We start from the raw sequence: 18,437 nt of genomic DNA on the forward strand, positions 1-18,437 counted from the left end.
ACTGGCAGTTTTAGAAAAAACTGTCTTAATGACCTGTTTCTGTAGTCTGAGATTCACCAGTCGTTATAGTAATAAGTGAGTCTTGGCATTTTTGTACAGTCCCTGTTGCTTTACCACATAACCGTACTGTGTCAACAAATTACATGATAAAGTTTGATCTTCAGAGCTCCCAATACAGAACTTTGCATGAAGGACGGAACTATAGTTGGTGCATAATGTACATTAAAACATTTCACTTTTGAGGTTCTGTTATTTTATGTCAAATGATAAGTAAATGTGCTCTGTCTCCTCAGTGCGGTTGAGAGATTTCAAATGGGAATTGAAACAAACAACATATTTTAATTTCACCTCCACAGGTTGAGGCAGATTCAGAGATTTGTTTTTAGGGAGGATCACAGAAACCAATTCAAAAGCAAAATCCAATTTTACATACAGCTGTCAGTTCTCGGAAAGCCGGATTAAAATAAGAAGGTATTTATGGGCGTTATCTGATTGGAAATTTTTCAGGCAGGTCCTATTGTTGTCAAGGTTTGGCAAGTCTGCTGCCGTCACTCCACTCATGTGGTATGGTGCTTGCTGGCAAAGATTCACAGTGCAATGCATAATGTATTTGCTGAACTGTAAAGGTTGCCAATGTGGTTTTAACATTATTTTCTTCTTTCTCATTCCCATTATTATTATTTTGACTTTGTTTTTCAAATGGCAAATGAATAATGATGACATCATTGCCCCACTGATTGTATTGCTGCTCTGTCTCTATTTACTGACCTTGGAAATTGTCTTGTAAGACAATATAACAGAAGTCAGTATCCCTTTAAGGTGCAAACCATTTCTTTTTTGGCCTGGTCATGTCCCTGTAGACTGTCTTTCCTTTTCTTTTTTCTCTCTCGTTTATCTAAAACCAGTGACTCTTAGTAGGTTTCAGTTGAAAAGGTGCCAGCAGCCTTCCAGTATCTCATCCATAAATGTCAGCTGCCCATGCTTGATGCAGTCAGTGTTTGGGGACGTGCTCTGTGTACCTGCTTTCGTGCCCCCACCCCCAGCACCTATGGTTCTTACCTTGCTCTGTTGCTGTAAGAGATGGAACACTGATGCACGCTGTGGGCAGGAATTCTCAAGAGATTAGCAATTCTCGTCCACAGTGTACAGCAGCGTTCAATCACAGTAGCGTCCGGAGGTAAGAGCCTCAATTGTGGTTTGGTGGATGAGAAAGAGAGAAACTGTATTAACTGAGTTGGGGGGGCAGAAGAGGAATAGTGACAGATTTAACTGAGGGGGAGGAAGGAAAATGCCAGAATAAACTGGGGTGGGGGGGGGTGGAGGAAAGGGAGTGCCAATTTTAAAAGGAAATTGAATATACTTTCCCCCCAGGAATAGTTTTTCTGCTGCTACTGAGAGAAAGAAATGTTACACTGTAAGGAAGAATAATTAATTCCCAAATAACAAATGGGGGAGCATTTTTCAGTAAAATTGAGAAAATGTCCCTTCCTTTTTAGATGGAAAAAAATGCACTGTCCATGTTCATTGTATACTCCAAATGACCTGAAAATGCACCAATTGATGTGTCAAAAAAATTCTTGAGATATATCCCCAGACCCTTTATAACTTCTCATTCATGCTATTTCCCCCCACCCCTCCAATTGGTATGAAGGAATGTTGGGTATGTATACCTACAGCTTAAACCAGAAGCCTATGTCCCACTGTATGGTCAGTGCAATTACTTGTTTTTGCATGTTATAGGCTTGTGCTCAGGACCATTTTTGAATTGTTGGCTTTCTCTAGTTTTCTAGGATGATATGTATGTTTACCAAGTTGCTATTCTTCATGTGTGTTCCTGGACAGCTGTTAGCAGGCTGGACAGCTGTTAGCAGGCTAAACAACTGAAGTGCTTGGAAGGGCGTTGTGCAGGGGAGGATTCGCAATTTACCTGCTGAGCCATCGGCGAGCTTATTCTTTCTGGGTGAAGTTGCGTTTGTCAAAGTGAGGGATGCCAGTGCTGGTGAATAGAACACTTGCTCTATTTTTGCCACCCATTGTCAGCATAAAGGACTTTTTAATTCAGGCCAGATTCAGAATAAAGTTTCCTCTACTCAGCCTCAAAAGTATGCATTAACCTTAACCTCAGAAGAATACTAAGCATTTATGTACTTCCCATATTAACCACCCCCACAGCCTTTCTGACTAAAATCATCATTTAATGGACAAAATTATACTTTGGTCCCATAACTTATAGCAACTGGATTAACCAAGCCCACCCTCATTAAACAAAAGACCCTAAAGGGGTAATTTTATGAGTTAACGCTGCCCATGATTTTTCTGACCCGCTGGCAGTGCATATCAGAAATTGGGGTGCATGCTGCTCATAATTTTCCAATCATTTGGAAAATAGTGGGCAGTGTGTACCTGAATTTCTGTAAAGAAAAAAGTTGTATTTACATAACGTCTTCTGTCCTCAGGATATCTCAAAGGCTTTATAACCAATGAATTACTCTTTGAAATGCAGTTACTTTGTTATATAAGCAAAAATGGCAACCGGTGGCACCCAGCAAATGAATAAAAGGCCAGTTAATCTGTGTTTGATGGCATTGGTTGAAGGAGATGTGTTGGCCATGACACTGGGACAATTCCTGCTTTTCTTCAAATATTGCCAATGAAGCCTTTACGTCTACCTGAAAGGGGGGGGGGCGGGGGACCGGGCATCAATTTAATGTGCTCATCCGAAAAACACCATCTCCAACAATACAACATTCCCTCAGTACTGCTCTGAAAAGTGTCAGCCTAGATTATATGCTCATGCTTTCGAGTGAGGCTTGAACCCCAAACCTTCTGACTCAGGTGAGAGTGCTGCCAAATGAGCCAAGCTCAAACATACTCTTGGGACACACTTGCCTCTGAGGCAAAGGCCTCACAAAGATTGAGCACGTAACCGTGGCTATTTTCACTGTGCCAGTGGAAAATCTCTTTGATGCGCAATGGTATGACCTTTACTGTGTTTTTCTTCTGTAGCAGAATTGAACTTCATAAGATTTTAATAAATTCTTTCCTTTTTCAACAGATTGTTAACTTGGTTAATTGACTGTGTACATTTTATTTATTTTGGTTGTGGAATTTATCCTGAAATTTGGCGATCAATATAATTGTTAAACATTCATTTGGAACTTGCTTTCACTGAGTATCATTTGCTGGAATATGAGCCAAAGTGATCCTGCAATGGATATGGATCCTGCTGTACTGACTCTTTGCATTTGCTGCGGGCAACCACACCTGCCTGAGGAAAACCATTCGTATAATTACCGGGATGAAATAGATGACGACCTCATATGTCACATCTGCCTGCAGCCCTTAGTGCAGCCATTGGATACACCATGTGGTCACACTTATTGCACTTTGTGCCTTACCAACTTCCTACTGGCCAAAGATTTCTGCCCCATGGATCGGAAGCCCTTGTGTCTGAAGGTGTGTAAGAAGTCAAGCTTCCTGGTGCATAAACTGCTGGATAAAGTATTAGTCTTCTGCCCATTTAAAGAACACTGCACTGAAGTCTTGCAGCGCTGTGATCTAGAAATTCATCTACATCGCAGGTAAGACCACTTGGCTATTGGTGAAGCATGTCAAAACGAATTCACTAAGAAATTATACTACTGTTGGGATTAGAGCCAACCTGTCAATCATGTCCCAGAAATGCTGTTGATTGACCATAGTGATCACTTCCAAGCTGCAATATCCTACAACTAAATGTGAATTTTTAAAAAGTTTAATATGTCAGTGATACTGGCCAAAAATCATCTGAGTTACAATCTTTTTTCATAACAAAGATCTATATCATCTTGGTGTGTGTGCATTGGTCTATGTTTTATATTTTTGTCTCTCTCCCTTCTCTTCAAAATTAGCCTTTCATGCTCAGTCATGTGCATGAGACAATCTAGCTTCCAGTTATTGCTATGACTGGTATTGACTGATTTTTTTTTTGTCAAGCCAACTGAAGGAAACTTGCTGGCCTATCTCTCTCCAAAGGTTTCAATCACATTTAAATAAACTCCAAAAGAGCAGCCAATCAAATATTATTTGAACTGAATTGAATGACTTGGCTTATTCCTTAGGCTTCCAGCTCAGGCAAAACAACTAGTTTTGCAAACTATTGCATTGGAAAATGTATCCTGGTTGATTTTGAAGAATTAAGTTGGTTTTTAACTCCTTTGTGTATTGTGACTGAATTAAAGAAACCAAAACCATGCTATAAGATAGACAAATTACTTTATTTTTATCACAAGTGCTTCCAGCTTTTGAGGTGTCAAAATTTATTTTTTATTTTACATCCCAGTCCTAAGTTCTGTTTTCAAATGGACAAGAACTGCTTCTGCCTCTAACACAACTACAGAGACCCCCAGACTCTGAGAATGTTTTGAACTGGTTAAACCATGAAGGCAGTTTCATATTTAAACTTTATTCTTTGCATTTTATGTGGAAGCTTTGGTGGGAATCCAGTGACCATCCTAAAACAAAAAAAAGCTCTGATCAGAGGTATGTGGCTGTGGGTAGTAATTTAGTTAGCTTGACTGTGATAAGGAATGTAGCCCCAAAATTCCCAGACTCTGGTTGGATTTTAATGGCCAGGCAATGTCAGAATCATACAATTTTGTGGCTTATGTGTCAGACGTCAGAGACCATACTCCAGGCCTTGGACTATCCATGGGAGATTTTCCAATTATTTATTGCCATGAGGGAGTTTAATTTTCTCTTTTCAAAGCACTAGTCAACACGTTTGCAAAAAAAATCCCTTTATGGGCTATTTTAATGCTGTCGTTAACCTTTTGAAATAAGCAGCTTGACTGTGCTAAAGTAGCACACAAGGGAATTTTCCAAGAATGCTTCAATTAGTGTCCTACCATAGGAAATCAGAACGCTGGTTGTTTTGCTTTTTTCAAAAAAACAGCAGTTAGCATTGTTTGTTTTAAGTTAAAGAAAGGCATGAGGCCTTATTTATATGAGCTGTTTGCATCCATTGATCGGATATTTGAATGCACAGTGTGGGAATTACATAGCTACAATAAATTCTCAATAGGGCAGAAATCGTTTGCGAAATAACGGTGAGCTCAACAGCGCTCTCCGCTGTTAGTGGTGAAATGGAGGAGCAAGTTCTGGCATTCGCACACGTGCAGTGAAACACAGAAATCCGGAACTTTCTCCTATCGGCTCGCCGGTGATATGACAGCTTTGAATTAAAGGGGTATCACACACTGCAATCAGAGAAATCATTGAAAAAGTGCAAACTTGCCCAGCTGGAAAGTAACTAATTACGCCACAAAACCGGTAGGCTTAAAAATGCAGGTCTAAACTAAGTTTTAACAGCAAGGTAAGTCTTAATGATTGCCAAACAATTAAAAATTAACTTCTAAAAATGTGGAGTCTCATTACTCATTTAATAGTTTTCGGTTATTAAAATAAAAACAATTAAAAATTAAAAGGTTAACTTTTTTCCGTTCTGTCTCTTTGAATTCAATTATTTCTTACCCTATTTTTTTTCTTGTTGTCCATAACTTTTTACATTGATTTTAATGTTATACCTTTCACTTCCTGGTTTAACAATTCAAGCCAGCAGAGACAGTGAACGCAGCTGTCAAAAATGCTGTGATCTGATTGGTTGAGGGGAGAGATCGCTCCTCTAGCCTTGCCTGAACTGACGCTGGGCTCTTCTCCACTTCCTAATAGAGGAAGTGGCCGACGAAAAGACCGCAGGAAGCTAGTGGGTTAGTATAAATCTGTGGAGCAGCGAGTGCTGTTGGTTCGTCGCTCCGAGCAATTTCTGCCCCAATATAATTATTTAAACATCAGTGTGGCTGTGGGACGAGGACAGGATCAGGCTCAGCTATGATACCCTCCATTTCTTAATAATCTGTTGATACTCACTAGGTTTAAAGGTGAAGAATAGAAAACTGAACAGGGTACCAGAAGGTAAACATTTGTGGAACGGTTCCTCTGCATTTTCAGGGTACTACTGCTGCTACTACTAAATTCCCGTCCATCAGCTCAGCAGCGACGATGGGGCCAAAGGAATTCACTCCATTGTTGTCAGTTCTGATCTAACCTGGTTGCTTCAGTCATCTGTGTCCCTTTCTGTGACAAGTCACTCTAGACATTGTCTATCCAGCGCTTCCTTGATCTTCCTCAGCATCTTGTTCCATGTACCTCTGTATGCAGGGCCATGAAAGGTATTCTAGCTGTTTCCATTCTTGAAACATGCCCAAATCATCGCAGTTGTCTTTCATGGGTCTTCTGTATAAATGTTGTTTCTTGTCCATGCCATGTTCTTATTATAGCATTCTTGATTCTTTACACCCTGGATACTCCCAGGATTCCTCCCAACCAACTCATCTCTGATGTTAGTATCTTTTGCTCATCAACTTTTCTCATGTTCCAACACTCAGGTCCGTATAATCTTATGGGGATAACCACTGCATGGTAAACTCTTACCAAAATATCTTTAGCCTTCCATATCCTGCATTTTCAGAGTAAAGGGGAGAAAAATGGAGAAAACTGGAAAAATAAAAGATTTATTGAACATTTTCCAATGATGATTATATGCATTTAAGAAAGAAAGAACTTGCATTTATATAGTACATTTCATATCCTCAGAATGTTGCAAAGTGCTACACAGCCATTGAATTACTTTTTGAAGTTAGTCACTGTTATATAGGCAAACGTAGCAGCCAGTTTGCTCACAGCAGGGTCCTATATCCGATAAATGACCAAATCTATTTTGGTGGTATTGGTTGAAGGATAAATATTGTCCAGTGCACCCAGCATCTCTCGCTGGTTTTCAGATAGTGCCATAGATCTTTTGTGAACAGACAGACCGAGCTTGGTTTGCTATTTCATCCAAAAGGCACCTCTGACAATGCAGTACTCTCTCAGCACTTCACTGAAGTGTCAGCTTACATTATGTATTTAAGTCCTGTGTGTTACTTGAACCCACGACCTTCTGATTCAGAGGCAAGAGAACTACCATTGAGCCAAACTGACACTTTAACACTTCTGTTAAAGTACACTACACACTGATGCTTTTGTATTTGTAATATCCTGTACCATCAGCATTATATGAATATTGAATCAATATTTCTGATGGATACTTAATCTTTGAAAGAGCAAGCGGGGATAAAAGCACTGTTTATGAAGTGTAGTGTTGTCACTGTTTTCCTCCCTATAGTACCTCGTTATTTTTCCTAATTATCACCAAACATGAAAACACAAGGTTTGGTGAAGCAGTAACCTATGCACTGCTGTTTACCTCCGGTTACCTTGTTAAGTTGTGCCAAATTATGTCAGAACCTAGTCAGATTTTCTGTATGAGCGCTGCCTCCAACCATCTGATGATCAGATTCAGTAATCTTCTTACATTTCAATAATGTTCAGTACAGCTTAGTTGTAAGAGAGTTAAGTTAGAGTACCAGTCTTTGGATAGGAATGGCACTTGAGCCATAAAGCAGGAAGTGACTTGTGATACAGACAGACTGAAATATATGTGTCCTGATGGGAGACAGAAAGAAAGCTAACAGAGCAGCATTTCATTACTGAACCTTTGACAATGAAGGCTCTCTTACTGCTGGCGTTACCCTGGCTAAGTCCTGCTAACTACATTGACAGTGTTGGTAACCTACACTTTCTATACTCAGAACGGTGAGTACCCAAAAATAGCTCCATATCTTGTGTTGTAGTAAAATGTTCTTTTACATTGTGTTTTTCTGTGTAAAGGTAATGTATTATTAACTAGAAACAATACAGCCAATGTTCATGCTGATGCTGCTGTGTATTTTTAAAGTACAGTATTGCTGTATGTTTATTTGTGTTTACACCTTAAGCTCAGAGATCCTAGAATTACAAATAAAATCATAAGACAGAAAATACTTTAATTACTCGCTGTATTTAATATGTATTGGCTTTTGGTTTTCTTTAATACTGTTTTATATAAAAGTTATAACTTATGCAGCTTTGTGACCGGATGAATGAAACCTTCCCTACCGAAAGTATATTCCTTATTTGTTCCAGAAATCTCTTTAGTAGCATTAAAAAGAAAAATGCAAATCTGAAATAAAGACATGAAATGCACATCAGGTCAATTGTGCCATCAGAGGCACATCTGAAAATTAATCTCAATATAACAGCTTTTTCAGTGAGGAATTGCAGAGATATTGCAGCATACTGATTTACCATTGTAACGTTTGAATGCATTGATGCTGTATTTTGAATTTTAAGTATTTTTAAAAACAATAACTTGCATTTCTATAGCATTCCTTACGAGCTGGAAGGTGCCTCAAAGTGCTTTATGTTAAAGAGGAAAAATGTCTGAGGATAAAGTGATAGCAAAGAAGATTAGGACGGGGGAAATGAAAGCTCAGTTGAGAAAAAAGGTTTTTGAAAGCAGGAATGGAGGCGTCCAGGTGCAGGGAACTAGGCAGGAGAGTTCCAGAGTACAGGAAAGTAGCTGAACAGCCAGCCACAAATAGAGTAGGGTACAAGGAGAAGGACAGAGTTAGAGAAATGGAGGGTACTTGTATTACGTGAGGTGAGGATGGAGGGGATCACTAAGGTGGGATGGGACAAGGTCGCAGACATTTTAAAGGCTAAGAATTTTGAAGTATACTCACTGGGATACAGGGGGGAGGGGTTGTGGGATATGGCTACATTGAGCAGAGTGCGGGAACTCCTGAGATTTGGCAACGGTGTGGTTGGGGAGGAGTAGGTCCTTGGATTTAGAAATATTGGGGGGTGTCCTGGGTTGGGATGTATTTGGGTTTAGCAGCACTGAGGAGGAGATCCTGGCCAATGACAGCACTAGCATTAGGGCGCAGATCAGCAAAGAGGGGCATAAGTGCAATGGCTGGGGAGCATCTCAGCAAGTGTCTCTAGTGCCAAGAACAGAGGAAGAATTGGGGTCACGGAGGCAAAAAGGAGCTCCAATAGTAACTAAACCAGCAGAGGAGAAACCGTTCTGTGATGCAAACCTTCTCTGACACCTTCATTTCTTCCAATAGCATGCTGCTTCAGTAACAATAGTGGTTTAATAATAGATATTTTTTTTAAATCAATTCATGATTCAGTGGGAAACTGGAGATCAGAATGTTCAATCCATCATCATTTAAGAAAGAAAGGATTGGTTAGGCTCTTGTGGTACAGTTGACATCTGTGTTACATATTTTTGTACTTCCTGTGTCACAATTTGTGAGACATACTTTTTATGTCAAATTTTATGATGGCAAACCCGATTGGTTGAGGGATAAATGTTGGCGAGGACACCAGCAGACCTCCTTTCCTGTTCTTGGAATAATTATTTATTTCCGCCTGAACATGCTGGTTAGTGTTTAACAGCACGACCAACAGTGCATTAGTGGGAGTGTTGAAATGAAGTGTCAGCCTAGATTATGTGCTGAAATCTTGGAGTGGGACTTGAACACATGACCTTCTAACTCAGGTGTGAATGCTGCCATTGAGCCAAGCTAATGGCAGAATTGTATATCAAAAGATTATAATTGCAAAATCATACGTCAATGTTTGTTGTTGCACTGTAGTTGCAGGCCTCTAATCGTTAACGATCTTCAGCCAGAAGTCCCGAGTGGATGATTCATCTCGGCCTCCTCCTGATATCCCCACCATCACAGAAGCCAGTCTTCAGCCAATTCGATTTACTCCATGTGATATCAAGAAACGGCTGAGTGCACTGGATCAACAAAGGCTAAGGGCCCCGACAACATCCCGGCTGTAGTGCTGAAGACTTGTGCTCCAGAAGTAGCTGCGCCTCTAGCCAAACTGTTCCAGTACAGCTTCAACACTGGCATCTACCCGACAATGTGGAAAGTTGCCCAGGAATGTCCTGTCCACAAAAAGCAGGACAAATCCAATCCAGCCAATTACTGTCCCATCAGTCTACTCTCAAACATCAGCAAAGTGATGGAAGGTGTCATTGACAGCGCGATCAAGCGGCACTTACTCACCAATAACCTGCTTACTGACGCTCAATTTGGGTTCTGCCAGGACCACTCGGCTCCAGACCTCATTACAGCCTTGGTCCAAACATGGAGAAAAGAGCTGAATTCCAGAGGTGAGGTGAGAGTGACTGCCCTTGACATCAAGGCAGCATTTGACAGAGTGTGGCACCAAGAAGCCCTTGTAAAATTGAAGTCAATAGGAATCAGGGGAAAACTCTCCAGTGGCTGGAGTCATACCTATCACAAAGGAAGATGGTAGTGGTTGTTGGAGGCCAATCATCTCAGCCCCAGGACATTGCTGCAGAAGTTTTTTTTTATTCGGTCATGGGATGTGGGCGTTAGCTGGCAAGGCCGGCATTCATTGCCCATCCCTAATTGCCCTTGAGAAGGTGGTGGTGATCTGCCTTCTTAAACCGCTGCAGTCCGTGTGTTGAAGGCTCTCCCACAGTGCTGTTAGGAAGGTAGTTCCAGGATTTTGACCCAGCAACGATAAAGGAACAGCGATATATTTCCAAGTCGGGATGGTGTGTGACTTGGAGGGGAACGTGCAGGTGGTGGTGTTCCCATGCGCATGCTGCTCTTGTCCTTCCAGGTGGTAGAGGTCGCGGGTTTGGGAGGTGCTGTTGAAGAAGCCTTGGCGAGTTGCTGCAGTGCATCCTGTGGATGGTACACACTGCAGCCACAGTGCGCCGGTGTTGAAGGGACTAAATGTTTGGGGTGGTAGATGGGGCGCCAATCAAGCGGGCTGCTTTGTCCTGGATGGTATCGAGCTTCTTGAGTATTGTTGGAGCTGCACTCATCCAGGCAAGTGGAGAGTATTCCATTACACTCCTGACTTGTGCCTTGTAGATGGTGGAAAGGCTTTGGTGAGTCAGGAGGTGAGTCACTCGCTGCAGAATACCCAGCCTCTGACCTGCTCTTGTAGCCACAGTATTTATATGGCGGGTCCAGTTAAATTTCTGGTCAATGATGACCCCCAGGATGTTGATGGTGGGGTATTCGGCGATGGTAATGCCGTTGAATGTCATGGGGAGGTGATTAGACTCTCTCTTGTTGGAGATGGTCATTGCCCGGCATTTGACTGGCGCGAACGTTACTTGCCACTTATGAGTCCAAGCCTGGATGTTGTCCAGGTCTTGCTGCACGTGGGCTCGGACTGCTTCATTATTTCAGGGGCTGCGAATGGAACTGAACACTGTGCAAACATCAGCGAACGTCCCCATTTCTGACCTTATGATGGAGGGAAGGTCATTGATGAAGCAGCTGAAGATGGTTGGGCCAAGGACACTGCCTTGAGGAACTCCTGCAGCAATGTTCCGGGGCTGAGATGATTGGCCTCCAACAACCACTACCATCTTCCTTTGTGCTTGGTACGACTCCAGCCACTGGAGAGTTTTCCCCCTGATTCCCATTGACTTCAATTTTACTAGGGCTCCTTGGTGCCACACTCGGTCAAATGCTGCCTTGGTGTCAAGGGCAGTCACTCTCACCTCACCTCTGGAATTCAGCTCTTTTCTCCATGTTTGGACCAAGGCTGTAATGAGGTCTGGAGCCGAGTGGTCCTGGCGGAACCCAAACTGAGCATCGGTGAGCAGGTTATTGGTAAGTGCCGCTTGATAGCACTGTCGATGACTCCTTCCATCTTTTTGCTGATGATTGAGAGTAGACTGATGGGACAGTAATTGGCTGGATTGGATTTGTCCTGCTTTTTGAGAACAGGACATACCTGGGCAATTTTCCACATTGTCGGGTAGATGCCAGTGTTGTAGCTGTACTGGAACAGTTTGGCTCGAGGCGCAGCTAGTTCTGGAGCACAAGTCTTCAGCACTACAACCGGGATGTTGTCGGGGCTCATAGTCTTTGTTGTATCCAGTGAACTCAGCCGTTTCTTGATATCACGTGGAGTGAATCGAATTGGCTGAAGACTGGCTTCTGTGATGGTGGGGATATCGGGCGGAGGCCGAGATGGATCATCCACTCGGCTCTTCTGGCTGAAGAGGGTTGCCAACGTTTAGCCTTGTCTTTTGCATCCAAATGTTGGACTCCACCATCATTGAGGATGGGGATGTTCACAGAGCCTCCTCCTCCCGTTAGTTGTTTAATTGTCCACCATCATTTACGACTGGATGTGGCAGGATTACAGAGCTTTGATCTGATCCGTTGGTTGTGGAATCACTTAGCTGCTTCATCAATGACCTTCCATCATAAGGTCCAAAATGGGGATGTTGGCTGATGATTGCACAGTGTTCAGTTCCATTCACAACCCCTCAGATAATGAAGCAGACCGTGCCCATATGCAGCAAGACCTGGACAACATCCAGGCTTGGGCTCATAAGTGGCAAGTAACATTCTTGCCAGGCAATGACCATCTTCAACAAGAGAGAGTCTAACCACCTCCCCTTGACATTCAACGGCATTACCATCACCGAATCCCCCACCATCAACATTCTGGGGGTCATCATTGACCAGAAACTTAACTGGACCGGCCACATAAATACTGTGGCTACAAGAGCAGGTCAGAGGCTGGGTATTCTGTAGCAAGTGACTCACCAAAGCCTTTCCGACCATCTACAAGGCACAAGTCGGGAGTATGATGGAATACTTTCCACTTGCCTGGATGAGTGCAACTCCAACAACACTCAAGAAGCTCGACACCATCCAGGACAAAGCAGCCCGCTTGATTGGTACCCCATCGACCACTCCCTTCACCACCGGTGCACCGTGGATGCAGTGCCTTTCATCTACAGGATGCACTGCAGCAATTCGCCAAGGCTTCTTCGACAGCACCTCCCAAACCCGCGACCTCTACCACCTAGAAGGACAAGGGCAGCAGGCACATGGGAACAACACCACCTGCACGTTCCCCTTCAAGTCACACACCATCCCGACTTGGAAATATATCGCCGTTCCTTCATCGTCGCTGGGTCAAAATCCTGGAACTCCCTTCCTAACAGCACTGTGGGAGAACCTTCACCACGTGGACTGCAGTGGTTCAAGAAGGCTGCTCACCACCACCTTAAGGGCAGTTATGGATGGGCAATAAATGCTGGCCTTGCCAGTGACGCCCACATCCCATAAACAAATTTTTAAAAATTAGGTGGGGTGTGATACAGGTCACCCAGATCTACTCACTGTTTTGCTTTTTCAATTGTTTATGGTTGTTTTTTACATCAGGAAAAATCAATTTTTTTTTTCAAAAAATATACTTTATTCATAAAATTTGCAGCAGTACATACAATGCAGTTGTCATATCACATTCCAAACGTACACAATACAGATTATACAATTTGCAGGTTTCATCAAATACAGTTCAATGAACACATTGGACATAATTACAGTTCATGACACTCTCGGGTGCCTCATTGCAATACACAATACACATTTTTGATAACAGGTACATTACAGATTCTTTCGAGGTTCATTGCAGTTACATTACATCAATTAAAATTTTACATTCTGCCCGAGGGGATTTTTCCCTGATTGCAGCCCCTCGGTATACAATGGCGGGAAGGCTCTAAGCGGTTGCCTTTCCCCACAGAGCCTTTGCGGCGGCCGGACCCATCCTCAGTGCGTCCCTCAGCACGTAGTCCTGGACCTTGGAATGTGCCAGTCTGCAACACTCGGTCGAGGACATCTCCTTGTACTGGAAGACCAGCAAGTTTCGGGCAGACCAAAGGGCGTCTTTCACCGAGTTGATGGTCTTCCAGCCGCAGCTGATGTCCGTCTCAGTGTGCGTCCCCGGGAACAGCCCATAGAGCACAGAATCCTGTGTTACGGAACTGCTTGGGACGAACCTGGACAGATACCACTGCATCTCTCTCCAGACCTTCTTTGCAAAGGCACATTCCAGAAGGAGATGGGTGACGGTCTCGTCTCCACCGCAGCCTCCTTAGGAAAAATCAATTATTATAAACACTGTGGGGGTGTTCAAAGGTGAAGTACCAGTTTCACAATGCTGGGCTCTGGCACTGCTTCTCCTCACCAGAATCCATTGCTGACATGGAGTGAGGGTGCAGAGAGACACACAGTGCAGTAGGTAGAGGGTAAGAAGTGCAGAGTGAAGCAGCCAGAGAGACATGGGACCAGTTGGGGAGATACAGTACATCCAAAAGAGAGGAGCCTGAAATGGGCACCACAGGTAGCACTCCTTCAGCAGCCTGTCCCTGGTTCCCCAAAGGGAATAGTGTTTAAAATGTTTATTCAGCCATCAGCCAGCCTCACCCACAAGTGCCCGGCTATCAACTGGGAGCAGCAGTTAAAGTTTTTCTTCAGCTGTTAGCTGGCTTTGGTCCTGTTTTCTTTTCATGCTGCTCACAGTATTTGTGGTTTTTTTGGTACTTGTTTTTTTTTATCCCACTCCATTGTGTCTGTTCTTTTTTAGTCCCATTCTAAGTGTTAGTTTTTTTAAAAGTTCGCACACCCTGAAACCTCCCAAACCACAAGATTCCTCTCTCCAATGCTTCTAACTATACTTTTGAAGTGCAATCTTTAGCCATTCTAGACTCCTTAAATTTACATTCACAGTACTCCTGTGTTTCATGAAGTTGTGCGCCACCAACGCCAGTGCATATTCAAATGAGTTGACCTCACGATTGTCGTCAGGGTCAACACTGGTGAAGGTCATTGGGTGGAAGTGCCACCTCCAGGGTGCAACACTAGCACAAAGAGCCCCATGGATTTTTGGAGCCCATATGCAAACATTTTGCCTGTCATACTATAGTTGCAGGGCTCCAGTCACTAGCGTTGCCTTGTGATGCAGTTTGTCGGGTCTGTCTGCCATTTTATTCTCCCACGTCCTCTACAGAACTCACCTCCACCTGCCATGTGAGCACACCATATCAGTTTTGAAACAATATAAGGAGCCAAGTTTTACTGTTTCGTTACCTGTGCCTCTGCCAAAATTTCTGTTTTGTTGATAATTATAATATGCAAACATTGTAATCACTAGACGAGACAAGCAGAAGAGACACTAGCTCAGAAATTCTGCAGGGTTTTCCTGATGTCAGCTGTAACTTCAGCAGAAGATTGGTGGAAATTTTGGAGAAATGGCATAAACGACTGTTTTTAGCAGTTTACACTGTTGCTTTGGGCGGGTTCTGCTGATCTGCAGAAATTCCTTAGCTTAATTCTCCTTCTCAAATGAAAAACAAATTAGTTTAATTTGAAAGCAAAAAGAAAAGCTCTAATTATCACCAGTATTTGTTGATAGTAATTAGAATGTTTACATTTTCCTACAGATATGAGATAAAAAGAGACTGAGGGAGACAAACAGACAGATCAGAAATACATGCCCAGGAATCAATCACAAAACACCAAATTTAATGTTTGCAGAGATATCTTAGAAGCCACTAACAAATGCTGCCAGACATGGGATCTCACTGCAGAAAGGAATCCACCAGTGAACCAAACCTCACAATCTAACTCCAGTTATTCTAACCCCCCTTGGTAATGATACCAGGCCAAAGAACTTCCCCCACATGCTGCTAAAGTCCAACAGCCCATCTACAACATTGCTTAACTCCAGGAACCCCACCCCAGTTCTACCAAACTCTAATACAATGCTCTAGTAAAACCAAAGTGCCAGACTTTTTCACTGCTCCTTTTGGGGTCTTTTTATCTCAGGCTATTTTGGAACCAGTATTGTGCAATGAGAAAGGGTTAATTAATCTTGTAAAGGAGCCCTTAGGGAAGAGTGACCATAATATGATAGAATTCTTCAATGAGTTTGAAAGTGATGTAGTTCAATCCGAAAGTAGAGTCTTAAATCTGAACAAAAGAAACTATGAAAGTATGAGGCACAAGTTGACGTAGCCAGGCAATGGCTAGCATTTAAAGAATTAATATATAGTTTGCAACAAATATATGTTCCTTTAAGGCACAAAAAGCCAATAGGAAAAGTGGTCTAACCGCGGCTAACAAGAGAAATTAAAGATAGTATTAAATCAAAGGAAGAGGTATATAAAGTTGCCAGAAAAAGCAGTAAGCCTGAGGATTGGGAGCATTTTAGAATTCAGCAAAGGAGGACCAAGAAATTGATAAAGAAAGGGAAAATAGAATATGAGAGTAAACTAGCGAGAAACATAACAACGGACTGTAAAAGTTTCTATAGGTATGTAAAATGGAAAAGACTGGCGAAGGCAAATTTGGGTCCCTTACAGACAGATGGGTGAATTTATAATTTTTTTTTATTTGTTCATGGGATGTGGGCATCGCTGGCAAGGCCAGCATTTATTGCCCATCCCTAATTGTCCTTGAGAAGGTGCTGGTGAGCCGCCGCCTTAAACCGCTGCAGTCCGTGTGGTGAAGGTTCTCCCACAGTGCTGTTAGGTAGGGAGTTCCAGGATTTTGACCCAGCGACGATGAAGGAACGGCGATATATTTCCAAGTCGAGATGATGTGTGACTTGGAGGGGATCGTGCAGGTGGTATTGTTCCCATGTACCTGCTGCCCTTGTCCTTCTAGGTGGTAGAGGTCACAGGTGTGGGAGGTGCTTTCGAAGAAGCCTTGGCGAGTTGCTGCAGTGCATCCCCTGTGGATGGTGTACACTGCAGCCACGGTGCGCTGGGGGTGAATGTTTAGGGTGGTGGATGGGGTACCAATCAAGTGGGCTGCTTTGTCCTGGATGGTGTCGAGCTTCTTGAGTGTTGTTGGAGCTGCAGTCATCCAGGCAAGTGGAGAGTATTCCATCACACTCCTGACTTGTGCCTTGTAGATGGTGGGAAGGCTTTGGTGAGTCAGGAGGTGAGTCACTCACCGCAGAATACCCAGCCTCTGACCTGCTCTTGCAGCCACAGTATTTATGTGGCTGGTCCAGTTAAGTTTCTAGTCAATGGTAACCCCCAAAATGTTGATGGTGGGAGATTCAGCGATGGTAATGCCGTTGAATGTCCAAGGGGAGGTGGTTAGACTCTTGTTGGAGATGGTCATTGCCTGGCACTTGTCTGGAGCGAAAGTCACTTGCCACTTATCAGCCCAAGCCTGGGTGTTGTCCAGGTCGTGCTGCACGCGGGCACGGACTGCTTCATTATCTGAGGGGTTGCGAATGGAACTAAACACTGTGCAATCATCAGCGAACATCCCCATTTCTGACCTTGTGATGGAGAGAAGGTCATTGATGAAGCAGCTGAAGATGGTTGGGCCAAGGACACTGCCCTGAGGAACTTCTGCAGCAATGTCCTGGGGCAGAGATGATTGGCCTCCAACAACCACTACCATCTTCCATTGTGGTAGGTATGACTCCAGCCACTGGAGAGTTTTCCCCCTGATTTCCGTTGACTTCAGTTTTACTAGGGCTCCTTAGTGGGACACTCGGTCAAATGCTGCCTTGATGTCAAGTGCAGTTACTCTCACCTCACCGCTGAAATTCAGCTCTTTTGTCCATGTTTGGACCAAGGCCGTAATGAGGTCTGGAGCTGAGTGGTCCTGGCGGAAACCAAATTGAGCATCGGTGAGAAAGTGCCGCTTGATAGCACTGTCGACAACACCTTCCATCACTTTGCTGATGATTGAAAACAGACTGATGGGACGGTAATTGGCCGGATTGGATTTGTCCTGCTTTTTGTGGACAGGACATACCTGGACAATTTTCCACATTGTCAGGTAGATGCCAGTGTTGTAGCTGTACTGGAACAGTTTGGCTTGAGGCGCGGCTAGTTCTGGAGCACAAGACTTCAGCACTACAGCCGGGATGTTGTCGGGGCCCATAGCCTTTTTGTTGTATCCAGTGCACACCGCCGTTTCTTGATATCACGTGGAGTGAATCGAATTGGCTGAAGACTGGCTTCTGTGATGGTGGGGATATCGGGAGGAGGCCGAGATGGATCATCCACTCGGCACTTCTGGCTGAATATGGTTGCCAACGCTTCAGCCTTGTCTTTTGCACTCACGTGTGGACTCCGTCGTTATTGAGGATGGCGATGTTGACAGAGCCTCCTCCTCCCATTAGTTGTTTAATTGTCCACCACCATTCACGACTGGATGTGGCAGGACTGCAGAGCTTTGATCTGATCCGTTGGTTGTGGAATCGCTTAGCTCTGTCTATAGCATGTTGCTTCCGCTGTTTAGCATGCATGTAGTCCTGAGTTGTAGCTTCACCAGGTTGTCACCTCATTTTCAGGTATAGCTGGTGCAGCTCCTGGCATGCTCTTCTACACTCCTCATTGAATCAGAGTTGACCCCCCTGGCTTGTTGGTAATGGTAGAGTGAGGAATATGCATGGCCAGGAGGTTAGATTGTGCTGGAATACAATTCTGCTGCTGCTGCTGATGACCCACAGCACCTCATGGATGCCCAGTTTTGAACTGCTAGATCTGTTCTGAATCTATCCCATTTAGCATGGTGATAGTGCCACACAATACGTTGGATGGTCTCCTTAGTGCGAAGACAGGACCTCGTCTCCATGAGAACTGTGCGATGGTCACTCCTACCAATACTGTCATGGACAGATGCATCTGCGAC

The 18,437-nt window shown here is 43.6% G+C and overlaps 1 protein-coding gene across 1 annotated transcript in view; it reads left to right on the forward strand.

Annotated features, from left to right (window-relative positions):
• Positions 1–3,063: 3,063 nt before the first annotated feature.
• Positions 3,064–18,437, forward strand: part of lnx1 (ligand of numb-protein X 1) — a 119,064-nt gene continuing 103,690 nt past the window's right edge. The window contains exon 1 of the mRNA XM_067987440.1: positions 3,064–3,581. Within this exon, the coding sequence (XP_067843541.1) occupies positions 3,190–3,581 (392 nt within the window). The 5' untranslated portion in view covers positions 3,064–3,189. The remainder of the gene's footprint in view (positions 3,582–18,437) is intronic.

The sequence above is a fragment of the Heptranchias perlo genome, chromosome 1, assembly GCF_035084215.1.
Source record: "Heptranchias perlo isolate sHepPer1 chromosome 1, sHepPer1.hap1, whole genome shotgun sequence".
Lineage (NCBI taxonomy): Eukaryota > Metazoa > Chordata > Chondrichthyes > Hexanchiformes > Hexanchidae > Heptranchias > Heptranchias perlo.